At 43.4% G+C, this 15,505-nt stretch overlaps 1 protein-coding gene across 20 annotated transcripts in view; it reads left to right on the top strand.

The window, feature by feature from the left end:
• Window positions 1–15,505, top strand: part of eya4 (EYA transcriptional coactivator and phosphatase 4) — a 758,447-nt gene that overhangs the window by 485,680 nt on the left and 257,262 nt on the right. For 11 of the 20 annotated variants that reach the window (XM_072499738.1, XM_072499733.1, XM_072499734.1 and 8 more), the window contains one exon: window positions 12,130–12,198. The exons of the other annotated variants lie outside the window; for them this stretch is intronic. In XM_072499738.1, the coding sequence (XP_072355839.1) occupies window positions 12,130–12,198 (69 nt within the window). The remainder of the gene's footprint in view (window positions 1–12,129; window positions 12,199–15,505) is intronic. 20 annotated transcript variants of the gene reach the window in all.

Genomic DNA, 15,505 nt, shown 5'->3' on the forward strand with positions numbered 1-15,505 from the left:
CTGCAACTGGATCCTCGGTTTTCTGACCAACAGACCACAATCAGTAAGAATGAACAACAACACCTCCTCCACAATAGTCCTCAATACCGGGGCCCCGCAAGGCTGCATACTTAGCCCCCTACTCTACTCTCTGTACAGACAAGACTGCGTGGCAAAATTTGGATCCAATTCCACCTACAAGTTTGCTAACTATGCGACCATAGTGGGCCGGATCTCAAATAACGATGAGTCAGAATACAGGAGGGAGACAGAGAACCTAGTGGAGTGGTGCAGCGACAACAGTCTCTCCCTCAATGCCAGCAAAACTAAAGAGCTGGTCATTGACTTTAGGAAGCAAAGTACTGTACACACCCCTGTCAGCATCAACGGGGCCGAGGTGGAGATGGTTAGCAGTTTCAAATTCCGAGGGGTGCACATCTCCAAACATCTGACCTGGTCCACCCACGTCGACGCTACCAGCAAGAAAGCACAACAGCGCCTATACTTCCTCAGGAAACTAAGGAAATTTGGCATGTCCACATTAACGCTTACCAACTTTTACAGATGCACCATAGAAAGCATCCTATCTGGCTGCATCACAGCCTGGTATGGCAACTGCTTGGCCCAGGAATGCAAGAAACTTCAGAGAGTCGTGAACACCACCCAGTCCATCACACAAACCTGCCTCCCATCCATTGACTCCATTTACACCTCCCGCTGCCTGGGGAAAGCAGCAGCATAATCAAAGACCCCTCCCACCCAGCTTACTCACTCTTCCAACTTCTTCCATCGGGCAGGAGATACAGTAGTCTGAGAACACGCACGAACAGACTCAAAAACAACTTCTTCCCCGCTGTTACCAGACTCCTAACTGAACCTCTTAAGGACTGACCTCATTACCACTACACCTTGTATGCTCCATCCGATGCCGGTGCTTATGTAGTTACATTGTCTACCTTGTGTTGCCCTATTATGTATTTTCTTTTCTTCCCTTTTCTTCCCATGTACTTAATGGTCTGTTGAGCTGCTCGCAGAATAATACTTTTCACTGTACCTCGGTACACGTGACAATAAACAAATCCAATCCAATCCAATGTATAGCCGTTTTAGTACTTCCAATTTATCTCCACAAACGTGCCCACGTGATATCAATAACTCTTTCAGGTCAGTTGGTTTTTCCTCTGGAAGGTAACTCAACAATTTATCCCAATTTTTAAGAACATCCTCGTTTTCCAATTTAATTTGAGGTATGTCAAATTCACAGTCATCTGGATTTGGTTTGTCACTTGAGTTAGAATCATTAAAACCTCCTTTTTCTCTCCTTCCCTTTCAAAGTACCTTTTAAGCATATTCACATGACACACTCGGTGAGTCCCTTCTATCTGGTGTTTTTACCACATACTTCACCTCACTTAATTTCCTTTCAATCTGATAAGGTCCACAAAACCTTGCTTTTAAAGGTTCCCCTACCACTGGTAACAATACTAAAACTTTATCTCCACTGGCAAAACTACGAACTTTGGACTTCTTGTCCACTACACTTTTCATCACATTTTGTGCACCTTTTAAATGTTGTCTAGCCAATTCACCTGCTCTATTTAATCATTCCCTAAAATTTGACACGTAATTCAACAATGTAATTTCCGATTTCTCACCCACCAATTTTTCCTTAATCAATTTAAGTGGTCCTCTTCCCTCATGACCAAAAATTAGTTCAAAAGAATTAAATTTGGTTGACTCATTAGGTGCATCCCTAATTGCAAACAGTACAAATGGAATTCCTTTATCCCAATCCTCTGGATAATCTTGACAATAAGCCCTCAACATTGTCTTTAATGTCTGATGCCACCTTTCTAACGCTCCCTGCGATTCTGGATGGTACGCAGTTGATTTAAATTGTTTTATTCCTAAGCTATCCATAACTTCTTTGAATAACTGTGAGGTAAAATTTGATCCTTGATCCAATTGTATTTCTGTAGGTAGTCCATATCTAGTAAAGAATTTAAGTAACTCCTCCACAATCTTTTTAGCTGTAATATTACCTACTGGAATGGCCTCTGGAAACCTAGTAGACACATCCATTATAGTCAAAAGATATTGATTCCCACTTTTTGTTTTTGGAAGCGGTCCTACGCAATCAATTAGGACTCTTGTAAAAGGTTCCTCAAATGCTGGAATGGGTATTAAGGCGCTGGTTTTATCACTGCTTGAGGTTTCCCTATCACTTGACATGTGTGACATGATCGACAAAATTTAATTACATCTTTATGTGGTCCAGGCCAATAAAAATGTTTCTGGATTTTAGTTTGAGTTTTCCTTATCCCAAATGACCTCCCACTGGTACCTCATGTGCAACCCGCAACACCTCCTTTCTGTACCCTACCGGCAATAGTACTTGACGAACTTCTTTTCATCCGCCTGCATATGTAAAGGTTTCCATTTTCTCATCAAGACATCATTTTTACGGTAATAACACTCTGGTATGCACTCAGATTCCTCTTCCGTATATGCTTTCTGATATATCCGTTTTATTTCTATATCTTTCTGTTGTAACTCCGCCAATTTTCCTGAACTAAAAATATCCGCCTCATCCTCCACCTGTTCTTGTTCTTTTTCAACCACCTGATCAAAAATCGTTTCTGATAATTGCCCTTCAATTTCATCTTCACTCTTTGATTTCTCCTCTTGTCTTAACCTGTGACTTTGCCACCTTGTTACTACACAATCCGGAAAAATCCCAAGATATTCGTCCTTCAACACTTCAATTGTCTGATTTTCCACTGGCTTATCGACCACAGTAGGCATCACTCCCACCTGCGATCCAGCTATGTCATTACCCAAGATAATGTATTCCTGGACAAGATAGTTTCTCTATTTCTCCTACTACCACTTCATCACTCTTCACTGGACTTTCCAACCTTGCCTTATATAATTGAACACTGCTCCTCTCACCCTGAATTCCACATATTGCCACCTTTTCTGGCAACATTCTTCCCAAACTACATAACTCCTCATCTCTTACCATTAAAGATTGACAAGCTCCCATATCTCTTAAAATTGTGACTTCTTTACCTGTTCCTCCTGATACACATGAGTAAACTTTACCCACATAAGTAAATTCTTTAAAGAGATCTGGCACCTTCTTATCAATCACCTCTTGATCAGGCTGTACAATCATTTGCACCTCCTTCACTTCAATTGGGCTTTCCTTTACCACTTGAACAAACCCCATTGTCTTATCCTGTTTTACCACATCAGCATTCCCCGTGCTTTTCTTCAACCACCAACACTGTGACTTTACATGGCCTAGTTTATTACAGTGAAAATATTTGAAATTTTTCATTTCTTTTCCACCTTCCTGGATTTCTTTTTTAGTCTGAGGTACACTCTCCGTATTATCTCCCATCAGATCACCTTTACCTTCACCACTTGAGTATTTCTCATGTCCCCAGTTTCTATCCCTCACATGAAACTGATGTCGGAAACCAAGCTTTGATTTATGAACTAAATCATAATCATCTGCCATTTCTGCTGCTAACCTCGCAGTTTTAACCCTCTGTTCTTCCACATGAGTTCTCACTCCATCAGGAATTGAATTTTTAGACTCCTCCAAAAGTATAATTTCTCTGAGAGCTTCATACATTTGGTCTATTTTCAAAGCCCTCATCTACCTATCAAAATTACTCTGTTTGATCCTTTCAAACTCCATGTATGTTTGACCAAATTCTTTCCTTAAATTTCTAAACCTTTGTCTGTAGGCTTCAGGCACTAGTTCATATGCACCTAAGATGGATTTTTTTCACCTCCTCATACGTCCCAGATACCTCCTCCGGTAGTAATACAAACACTTCACTGGCCCTACCTACAAGCTTTGTTTAAATCAGTATTACCCACATGTCCTGTGGCCATTTCATTTGTTTAGCTACCTTCTCAAATGAAATGAAAAATGCTTCTACCTCCTTCTCTCAAACCATGGCAATGCTTCGGAAATATTTAAATAGATCCCCACCAAGCCTTCGACTTTGACGCTCTTTCTCACTATCCTCATCACTACCATCCAACTGTACGTTTCGCTTTATGTCTGCCAATTTTAACTGACTGTCATGTTTCATGCCCATTTTCTGAAGTTCAAACTCTCTCTCTTTATCTTTTTCCCTGATCTGTATCTCCCTTTTCTTTCTCTTTGTTCTGATCGGGCTATTCTTTCTGTTTTCCTTTCTTCTCTCTCATTGTCCTCTCTCTCGCTTTCTCTCTCTCTTTCTTTTTCCTCTCTCTCTCTTTTGTATTAAAGCTGCTTTAATTCTTTCTCATGTTCCATTTGTTTAATGTGTAACTGAATTTTTGCCATTTCCAATGAGTCAAACTGTATCTCAGGCAACTTTAAATGCTTAGCCACCACCATAATTACCTAATTTTCGCATTTTGGCAGGTAATGTTAACTGCAATGTTTTTGCCAAATCTAACAGTTTGCTTTTAGTCTCTGTCCGTAAGGTACTGCGTGTGACCGTCTCCACCCCCAACAGCTTCAGAGTCTCTGAAAGAGCCATTGTCCACAACACATTCCCTACTTAACTGAAATACCACAATATGCTCACACCTCACCATCTTTAAGTTCACTAAGCCAATCCAATAGATTGACTTTTATCCCCCTCGAGCCCCCAATTTGTTATGGGCCAGGGTTTAGAGACTCCCAAAGTGTATCATGGAGTTCACCTGACCCACAACTTTTACTAGATTGTGGTATGGGGAGCATACGGCCCACTCTACAGGTGTGGTACAGCAGAAATGGAAAAGTATTTTTCAAAAGCAAAATATTGTTTATTCTATGAACTCAAGTTAACCTTTTTTAAAACTTACAGTGAACATCTTAGCAACCATCAATTCAAATACAACCCCCAAAGAATACAACACTAAGTAATCCTTAATAACTTCCCAAATAACATCCAGAAGACAAAAGAAACACCTTTTAACAGAAGCACATTAGGTTTACATTCACTACTGAGAACATTTATAATTCTGAATTCACCAAATGATCAAGAGATAGTCTTTTCATGGCAGAGAGATCAACAGTACACCTGCTCTGTCTGGCTTCAGCTCCAACACTGAAAACGAAACCAAAAACACACCTTGCAGCAAACAACCTAAAACAAAAGTAAAAAGCTGACAGACAGCTCAGCTCCACCCACACTCTGACATCACTGATAAACACCCATTTCTTAAAGGTACATTTCTTAAACACCCATTTCTTAAAGGTGCTCTCACATGACACTATTGAGTAGCCCATACAACTCCCCTAGTTACTAGTGAATAAATAAACTCTTTACATTAGCTGTATAAGCAGAATCTAAGGTGAAAACACAAAGTTCAAATATTTTCACATTGATATCATTACTAGACTTCCTTTTCCATCGTGTGAAATGCACTCTACCTTTTTATCCATGAGATGAATTTTTTTAACTCATTAGAAGACTTGTCCACATTTACAATGTTGAATTTGTACTTGACAGCTTACCAGAAGTAACAACATGGCAAACACCTTGTTCAATGGGTAATCACAGCTTCCAATAACAGCACTATCATGACTCACCGTAATTAACACAGATACAACTCATGCTCTTGCATTTCATGATGGGCTGTAAACAAGGAGAAACCATTTTACTACTTAACCTTGTTACCCCAATCCATGATTCATGCCTCCATGCAGCTGGTAGTCAAATTCAAAAGGTGGGATTCTCAGTTCCCCAGGCGTGGGTTTCTCCGCCGCATGCCTTTCGCTGGCGTCGGGATTTTATCTTCCCGCCGCTTTTCAATGGGTTTCCCATTGTAACCATCCCAAGCTACCAGGAAACCTGTGCGGGTGGGGATATGCTACCGGTGGGAAAAGTGAATCGCACAGAACGGAGAATTCCGTCCAAACGTTTCTAAAACTTGGCTGTCTCTGTGAAAGTTATTGGTGACGGGCTCTGAATGGGCCCACATGGGGGTGATGGCCTCCTTCATAGGAGTGGCAGGTCGCAGGGTTCCACTCCTTCCCCACCCTCGTGAAAACGGTTGAGGGTGAAAATGGAGGCAGGATCTCAGGGCGTGTAGTCAGCAGCCATTGTACTTTGGTGCCACTTCTCCATTCGGGACCATGAAAACCTGGCCCTTAGTCTGTCACCAAACAATAATTCAGCATAACATGGGAATCATCTGAAGAGTGCAGGTGAAATGTAACTATTTATCACAAGAATAAGCTTCTGAAATGAGTCCAACAAAGAATCATTGGTAATGATATTCTTGGACTGCTAAGAGCAGTGAGAATGGATACATCTCGCAATCCCCAGACAAAGAGTCTCTTTTCTTCATTGCAACTGTGCTTTGATAGAGTTTCAACTGTCATATGCCTTTCAAATAACTTCCTAAAAGTCATGCACTGTTGAGAGAAACAATTTACAAATGTGAATTGTAGTTTCAATAATAAACACAAGGAAAGAATTTTGCTGAACTAATTTGTATTAAACCAACAATAATTGCCCTTCTGTAAGTGTCATACCATATTAGTTTCAAATGTCTATCTATTTCAAAGATATAGGATTGCCAATGATGCATTCATGTCAACCTTAGAAACTGACAAAATGCGCAAAGAAAGATCAGTCCCTTTCACAACCTCAGGGTGCCCAAAAGTGTTTGGCAACCAATTCATTATTTTGGAAGTGATGTAAGCAAAATATCTGACAGTCTCCAAAAGCCTGACACCATAAACAGCCCGAAAGGCCCTCTGACCTGTGAAAAGGGCTTCAGCCGCAAGTACATGGACAGGGGCTTTTCAAAATTGAAGCTGCAGTTGTACCCAACATTCTATCACTTTGATGCAGGAGACAAAGCCAAAAGTACGCAAACGTGCTGTTTGCAACAATGGCATATTCAGAATTTACTGAAGGTAAATATGAATGCTGAAGAAGTGAAGTTCATTTTCCAAAGGGACCCGAGTACCTTTCCAGAAAAAAAAAATCTTTGTACTTCATTCAGTGCATTTTCTGAATTTTTGGCGCCTACTGTCTTTCACTCCAAAAATAAATTCATCCTGGAATAGTTATAGATATTTTAGGTATGAAAAAAAGCATTTCTTCTGACTTCAAAACAAATTTACAGGGTCGAGTAAATCTAATGCCAGATACAATTGAAAATTTTCCAACTCATACTAACAATAATGCCAAAGAATAGTGTGGTTTAAATGCAGTCAACAAACTGACTCAATTATTGGATCAGTCCTTGTCCTTGATCCCAGGCAGCCCAGAGGCAGGTGGGGATTATGTGAATTAAGGGTATGCTGATTTAACTATTTTAAATAAACAACTGTTCTGATCCAGACAGTGCGGGCTCTCTCGCACTCTCTCCCTCTGTGATTACTATATGGTAACAAAGTGACCTCCATCGATGTAGCACAAGAACAAACTGAAAACTGTTTCACAGTTACAGAACATAAATGGGCATTATATCTCAACCCCCACTCAGGCCAACTGTCCCTTCCATATATCGTAGCAAAGCACTGTAACTACATTCTATATGCAGGAGTCCCACTGTAAACCTTTAAATTGCGTTAATCTCATCATTGTTCCAAACCCACCCCCTCTTTATTTTCTTTTTTTAAATTTTTTTATTTAAAACAAATTTGTAACATTTACAGAGAGAAAAAAGGCCCTATGCAAAGAGCCTTAACATAGTGAAAACGAACAGTGGGAAAGAATAAACATGTTAATAAGGCACTTCCGTTTGCCCACGCCACACGTGTTCAACTAAACTAACGTGGCTCTAACCCCCTTCCCCTTCCCCCCTCGGGTGCTGCTGCTGTCGGTTTCCTGCGCTGTTCCCTGAGAGTCTGCAAGCGACTTTCTCCCCCGGGGGACCCATGGTCACCCCCCCCCTTGCCCCCTTAAGTCTCCTCTACTCTACTTCTCAGCTTCCCCCCCCTTCTCCCCTGTCCCCCGAGGACTGACCTGCCAGGTCAGCCCTGCACTTGGCCCTAGCCCACCCCTCCTCCTACTCTCCCTGGTGCCCCCTGACCTACGCTAGCTACGCTGACCCCTGCCCTTGGCGCCTGTCTGTCTCCCGCCCGAGCGCTCGGGCCCTCCCTGCACAGACCAAGGACCCATTAACCTGATTGTATCTCCCCGTGCCCTTTCAAGTCCCTTAATCAGCCCGTAGCCCATCCCCCTATCAGAGGCCCCGATCTCCCACCAAAAGGTACCAAGTGCAGGGCCCCCTTTGCAGGGCCCCTCTTTCCTACCCCCCCCTTTCCTACCCCCCCCCCCCCCTCGATGCAATCTCCCAAAAACACCCTAAGCAGTGCGCCCTCCAGCCCCCGCTCTCTGTCCAGGCTTAAAACAATCTTGGATAAAACATTACAGTACAGATAATGTAACAAACCGCCGCCACACAAAAGCTCAGAGAGCCCAGAATCCTTTAGTCTTCAAGTTCAAGTTCCAGCTTCTTCTTTTAATAAAAGTCCACTCCTAGTCAGAGCAAGTTAGGTTAACAGACAGCCGCCACTGTACTGCACTGAAAAAACTAAGTGCACGCTAGTTCAAGTCCAGCTTCTTGGGCGAAATTCTCCGGAAACGGCGCGATGTCCGCCGACTGGCGCCCAAAACGGCGCAAATCAGTCGGGCATCGCGCCGCCCCAAAGGTGCGGAATGGTCCGCATCTTTGGGGGCCGAGCCCCAACCTTAAGGGGCTAGGTCGGCGGCGGATGAATTTCTGCCCCGCCAGCTGGTGGAAAAGGCCTTTGGTGCCCCGCCAGCTGGCGCGGAAATGACATCTCCGGGCAGCGCATGCGCGGGAGCGTCAGCGGCCGCTGACAGCTTCCCACGCATGCGCAGTGGAGGGAGCCTCTTCTGCCTCCGCCATGGTGGAGACCGTGGCGGAGGCGGAAGGGAAAGAGTGCCCCCACGGCACAGGCCCGCCCGCGGATCGGTGGGCCCCGATCGCGGGCCAGGCCACCGTGGGGGCACCCCCCAGGGCCAGATACCCCGGAGCCCGCCCGCGCCGCCGTGACCCGCTGGTAAGGTAGGTGGTTTAATATACGCCGGTGGGACAGGCATTTTTGCGGCGGGACTTCGGCCCATCCGGGCCGGCGAATCGCACGGGGGGGGGCCGCCAACCGGCGCCGCGCGATTCCCGCCCCCGCCGAATCTCCGGTGCCGGAGACTTCGGCAACCGGCAGGGGCGGGATTCACGCCAGCCCCCGGCGATTCTCCGACCCGGCGGGGGGTCGGAGAATCTCGCCCCTTATCTTTAATGAAAGCCCAAACCTGTTCTGGTGTCTCAAAGTAGTAGTGGAGTTCCTCAAACGTAACCCAAAGCTTCGCAGGATACAGCATTCCAAACCTCGCCTCCTTTTTATAGAGGGCTGCCTTTACCTTGATGAATCCTGCACGCCTCTTGGCCAGCTCCGTTCCCGGCGGGGGGAAGCCTCTTCCCTATCGCCTCCTCCACCAATTCAGGTTGCCAGGTCCCGAAAAAGTCAGTTGAAAAAGGTCCGTTTGCCCATCGCGGGCAGGAGCAATCCGATCTGCGACCTGCTTCCTCTTTTATTTTCAAACACTGGTGATTCTGCAAGTAAGGTGACAACAGTGGCTCATCAAAGCCAGTTACGTTATTCACAGCAGGAACAAATGGTTCAATCCAAAAATGTTTCGGCAACTCTGCAAACAACTTTGAAGAAATTAAGCTTCAAATAAGACAACTTCTGGGCATGTTTCCGAATGTCACTTTTTTAGGAAAATTATGTTTTAAGTTGAATTTAGTAGCTTTATCTACCATCTTCAAGGGGAAAAAATAAAAATAAAAGAATGCATCTATAATTGCAACTCTCAGAAACTATCCACTCATCGTTTTTTTGCCTGAAGATTATGCGCAATTAACAGTGGTCACAAGTAATATCTGGTTAATCAATTGATTGCTTTTTACAGCGTTCAGTCCACCATACTACAAATTTGATTAGCTGACACTGACCACTTCCAATCCCATCCTGATTTTTCTGAAAAAAACTGACAAACTGACACATGCGTTGAAAAGATGACAGTCAGGTTAAAAAACTGATGGCTGACATATGTGATGGGAATCCATCTGCTGAAAATGGGAACAATTCTCAAATTGAGTACATTTACCACAGAATGAAGCAGAAAGCAAGAATGAGTTCATATTTTAACTTTAATCTTGGAGCTCACCTGATATTTACATTGTTCACTTTGCACATTTAATTTAACAATTCAAATCCTTTGATTATATTACTAGCTGATAATTTTTTGTTATTATTCCATGCATGCGAATAATACTCAGCTAGGAATTAAATTTGAAATTTTTCCCATAAATTTCCCGGTTCTTACATGGTTAAATTTAGACTATAAATAATAAAGCAGGAATTTAGATAGAAATTAATTGTCCTTGGGCAGCACGGTGGTGCAGTGGTTAGCACTGCTGCCTCACAGCGCTGAGGGCCCAGATTCAATCCAGGCCCCGGGTCACTGTCCGCGTGCAGTTTCCACATTTTCCCCATGTCTGCCTGGGTCTCACCCCCACAACCCAAAAGATGTGCAGGGTAGGTGGACTGGTCACGCTAAATTGCCGCTTAATTGGGAAAAAAATAATTGGGCACTCTAAATTGTTTTTTTTTAAAGAAATTAATTGTCCCTCTCTCTTTCTCACGTATCCGCATTTATCTCTCTCTGTCTCTCTACATCTCTTTAGCCCTTCATTTCTCTTACTTTTAATATGTTTGGCTACTGGATTTGGTAAAACTCCAGAACTGAGAGTTGTGCCATAAATTATGTAATCTCTGGTGTCATTCTAAATCAACCCTGTTGCTGTTCCCTGGTCTTATTCTCAAATGGTCCCTCTTATCCTTTTCAAGGAGGAGAACGTACTGCAGTGTGCATGACATTGGGTGCAGAGCTGTGATTTATGAGTTTTAATTATGTTTTCCCCTTTCTTTAACATTTGTTTACCTTTGACCTGAGGGGTCATTCTAATTTCCTGTTATAATGTAATGAATGGAGCAATAAATATCCCGCCAGTCATTGCTTTTGCTGATCGTGTACTATTAACTGCTTGCACCCATTCGTGTATGTGTAATTCATTTTGTGCACACACTTCAACTTGAGATCAACATGCAGTAAGCTGGTCTGGTTTGGCTTGCTCTGACTGCACTATAAACAGACGGCAATGGCATGTATCTCATTAAGATCTGGAGTGAACTGGACTAGAGTTACCCTGGCAGAATATAATTCAGCCTTGCAAGCTAGTGAATATTGGATTGCTTCCAGAGCATGCTTATTTAACTGTGATTTTCTTCAGCATGAAATTGTTTTTTTCATTATTAATTTTTGAAAGAAATCACTGTGTTACCTAAGTGGTTGGTGTCAAAATGAGCTGTGGTCTTCAATTATTTTTCCTTTGATATAAGAACGGTAAACAGTTTCTTCTCGCACTCACTCTCAAATTAGACTTCACCCAGTGCCCATCATTTTGTCCACCGAAATGCCGAAGGCACAAAAGAAACCTGTTTCCACAGATATTTATTGGATTCATATAAGATGCAGCAAGGCCAAGAAAAACCAACAGGTGGTGGTACTGAGGGGAAGCAGCCTGTTTCTTTGATACCTTATTTAGATGTGGTTTAAATCATTTCTGTGGCTTAGCTGAACTACATGTAGTTATTTATTCAACTAACTTAAACCTCTTTACACTAATGAATGTGCAGGGTAGAGAAAAGGGGGGGCTTACAATGACATAATTTGCTTGGTTTTTCCTTACTGCAACTTCTCAACCAATATTTTAAATGTGTCCGGTTGGTTATTCGCCTGTCACTTAATTTTCGTGAATCTGCACCGTCAGTGAACACAATGATATGTAGTTGTTTTACTGTCATTTGTACTAATGACCTTTGTTTTTTCTGGATAATTTGCTATGCCAAACAAGCTGTTCTTTGACCACAGTACCCCATTGCAGGGTATTTCACATTTACACCTGGAAATATACTCATTTAACACCTTCCATCAATATTTTGTATGACTGCAAGTTGTATGAATATATATATTAGTGTATTAGCAAGTGATAAAATGTTACTGAAATCTCAAACTGAATGTGATTTTGACTTTCCCTCTTCAGGAGACACCATGACTATTTTAAACACTGCAGACTGGTTGTTGGGTTGCAGCACCCCCGCCTCTGCAACAAGTATGACAGATTATGGTACAGTGCATGTGTGTGCTAGTGTGGAACATGAGTGCAGTGCTTTTGTCTTCCTTATTCTCTGAAAGCTTGTACATTCTATAAAATGGTGTTAAACAAATAATAGCAATTATCATGGAACTTGATAGTAACGATGTTTATGGGTATTTTCTTCATGAGTGAACCTGTTGTCATCCTGATCGATTGCTCACTATTACATTTTTAAAGTAATTTGAACAGGTGCTCTTAAATAAAAACATATAATACTGGAAATACTCAGCAGTTCATTGGGGAGAGGGACACAGGCACCAGAATTTTCTGGCCATTGTTGCTGGTGGGATATTCCGATCCCGCTGGTTCCCCAGCAGTGGGGAGTGTGTAGAATAAGATGTCCTGCTGTCGGCTAATGGGAGGACACCACCGCTGCGAAACATGCCTGTGGGGGTGGGGCAGGGGGCAGAAAATCCCTTCCATTGCATTGTTAGTGTTTCAGGTAAATGAACTTTCATCACAGGTCCCGAACTGGAATGGGAATCAAACTCACATTCTTGGTGTTATTCTGAATCACATGCTAACATCTAGCCAACTGAGCTAACTAGTCTCAGTGAGTGAATAACACTGTTTATTGACTGAAGATTAGACCAATAAATTCCATATTATAACAAAGCGTTCAAAAGATATGCAACTAAAAATATATATCCAAGATCTTTACAATGGCATAAAAGACAACTGGATATGAAAAGAATTCCATGGATCCACCATGTAGAATTTCTGCAATAAAAACCTTTCCAATACCATGTTGCATTATGTAAATTTTCCATTTAAGTTATCTCAACTTGTATTATTCGAGTATTTATGGAAATTGTATTTCTATCTGCATGGCTTTTGTATTGTGACCATTTGAGTTAATCAACAGGGGGTGAAAATTGGCTCCCGGCCTCTTACAAGCAGTGAGTAGGGAATGAAGCACATGATGGACTAGGTATGCACAAAATGTGGGCCTCAATTTAAAAATACTTACTGGTGAGGTACAGGTGCCTGCTCCCTGGCCCCAGCCAGCTCACCAGAAAATTGAGAATGAATTGAGGCTACTTCACTGCTGGAATTGGACCTGAGGTGGGGCTGCGAATGATGTAATTAGGTGAGGGATGAGCAGGAGCTGGCAGTAGTGCTGGGGGAGCTGTAGGGTGCATTCCTGTCTCATCCTGGCAGCAAAGTACAGCAAGTTTTAAAACAGTTTCCAGCTAAACCCCTACCTGGGCCTCGAACGATTACTTTAAATGCTGCTGAAGAACTGTCAAAGTTAGCAAGAAAGTAATATGTTCAAGGACCTGACACCACTTTCAGGTTGATGCCAAGGGCTCTTTAATCGCTCAATCAAATGATTACAGTCTTGAGTGATTGTCTATGTGGAGTTTGCAAGTTCTCCCCTTGTCTGCATGGGTTTCCTCCGGGTACTCAGGTTTCCTCCACAGTCCAAAGATGTCCAGGTTAGGTGGATTAGCCATGCTAAATTGCCCCTTGACGTCCAAAGATGTATAGGTTAGGTGGTATTGCGGGGATAGGGCGGGGGGATGTGAGCATAGGTAGGGTGCACTTTCGGAGGGCCGTTGCAGACTTGATGGGCCGAATGGCCTCCTTCTGCACTGTCGGGATCTATGCTCTACTGTGCAGCTAGGATAAGACAGGACTGTACCCTACAGCTCCTCCAGCTCCTGTCAGCTCCTGCTTATCCCTCTCCTGATTACTCCGATGTTGTCTGTTGGTTGGCCTGCCATGTGCAACAAGGTCCAATTTTACTCCTCTAGAATCCTTTATTTCACTTAATTGTATGATTAATAATACCTTGGATCTAGTTTCAAGTGTGTTGCAGATTTAATTATGACAAAGAAGTAACAGCTGACCTTTTATTTAAATATTCAAGCTGTATTATGTACATATCAGAATTGTGCAATGTTACAGGAAATCAGTGCTGTTGCCAATTACAGTAGCATGAACAATGATTAAATGCACTTCAGAAAAAGAAACAAATATTAAGAATTAGCATCTTATATGATTATTTGTTTTGAAAATGAAGTAGATACAGCCTTCAAAGGCTGTGATTTTCAAAGTAGGGTTTCCACAATGGACACCTAATTTTCTCATTGATTGGATAACTCTAATGATTAAAGTTAGCCTGGAGGACAAGTTCATGCATTCAAGATAGATTTCCTAAAATTAAATGTCATGGAACCAACCAGCATTAAGACTAAATTAAATCTTGCTTTGCATAATGAGTGTTTTAGAAACCTGCAAAGGCTAATCAAAATCAAAGCTAAACACTATGAATTCTGGAAATCCAAAATCTGAAATAGAAACAAAGGGCATGATCTAACGTGGCGGGGTTTGCTGAGAGTTTCTCCCTTGCTCTGTCGGCAGGTTCTCCACTGCTATCTAACCACATTTAGTCACTTTTTTGGGCCCTGCGGAGTTTCTCATTGTCCTAGCCCACACTTATTTTCATCGCTGGGGAGCTGCACTCACTGGCCAGAGCGGCTCCTCCAAGGTAGGGCCACCATTTTGAAAGAGTGCCCTGATCTTTAAGTGGGCCTGAGGGACCCCTACACCCCCCACCGCACCTGAAAGACAATGTCACCCCCTACACACATGGGTATTATTCAAGACCCCACCCCCCCCAAGTGATGACACGCTAGCAAGGGGTTCCTCTTTTCAGGCCTCCCCACACTTCCTTTTGGGCCCCTGCTCCTTCCAGGACTCCCACCTTTCATCACCCACCAAACTTCCGGAGGGCCCTTCCTACCCCTCTGCGCCCTCCTTTCATGGGCATGGCCCCCCCTCAGGCCCTGACCCGTGGCCTTGCCACGTTCGTACCCAGACACCCTGGCACAGCCAGCCTGGCACCCTGACAGTGTTCCCACCAGCTTTACACTGCCATGTAGGCACCTTAGCAGTTAAGGGGGTCTCTTGGGGGGTTCTCCCATTTTGGGGGCCTTGGCGGGGTGTGGTAGAGGAGGGGTGGGCAGGTAGTGCATTGTGGTGGGAGGGGGGGTGGTCGACGGATTGACTTTGGAGGCAACACCCTTAAGGAGTTACTCCCTTGGCCCACTACGAGGTCCACCATGTCAGGTTCACACTTGATGAGACCTGTAGTAATCTCCACTCATGTGATTCCCAGCCCAGGGAACCGGAGAATCACGGAGGGCCGGAGATTAGGGTGCTGGGCCAGTTAAATGGATGCAAATGGGACATGAAGACCATTTGCATTAATTTACATCCTCCTGCCGGCACGCTGACGTAAACCTCGATCCTGCCG

The sequence above is a fragment of the Scyliorhinus torazame genome, chromosome 4 (assembly GCF_047496885.1).
Source record: "Scyliorhinus torazame isolate Kashiwa2021f chromosome 4, sScyTor2.1, whole genome shotgun sequence".
Classification (NCBI taxonomy): domain Eukaryota; kingdom Metazoa; phylum Chordata; class Chondrichthyes; order Carcharhiniformes; family Scyliorhinidae; genus Scyliorhinus; species Scyliorhinus torazame.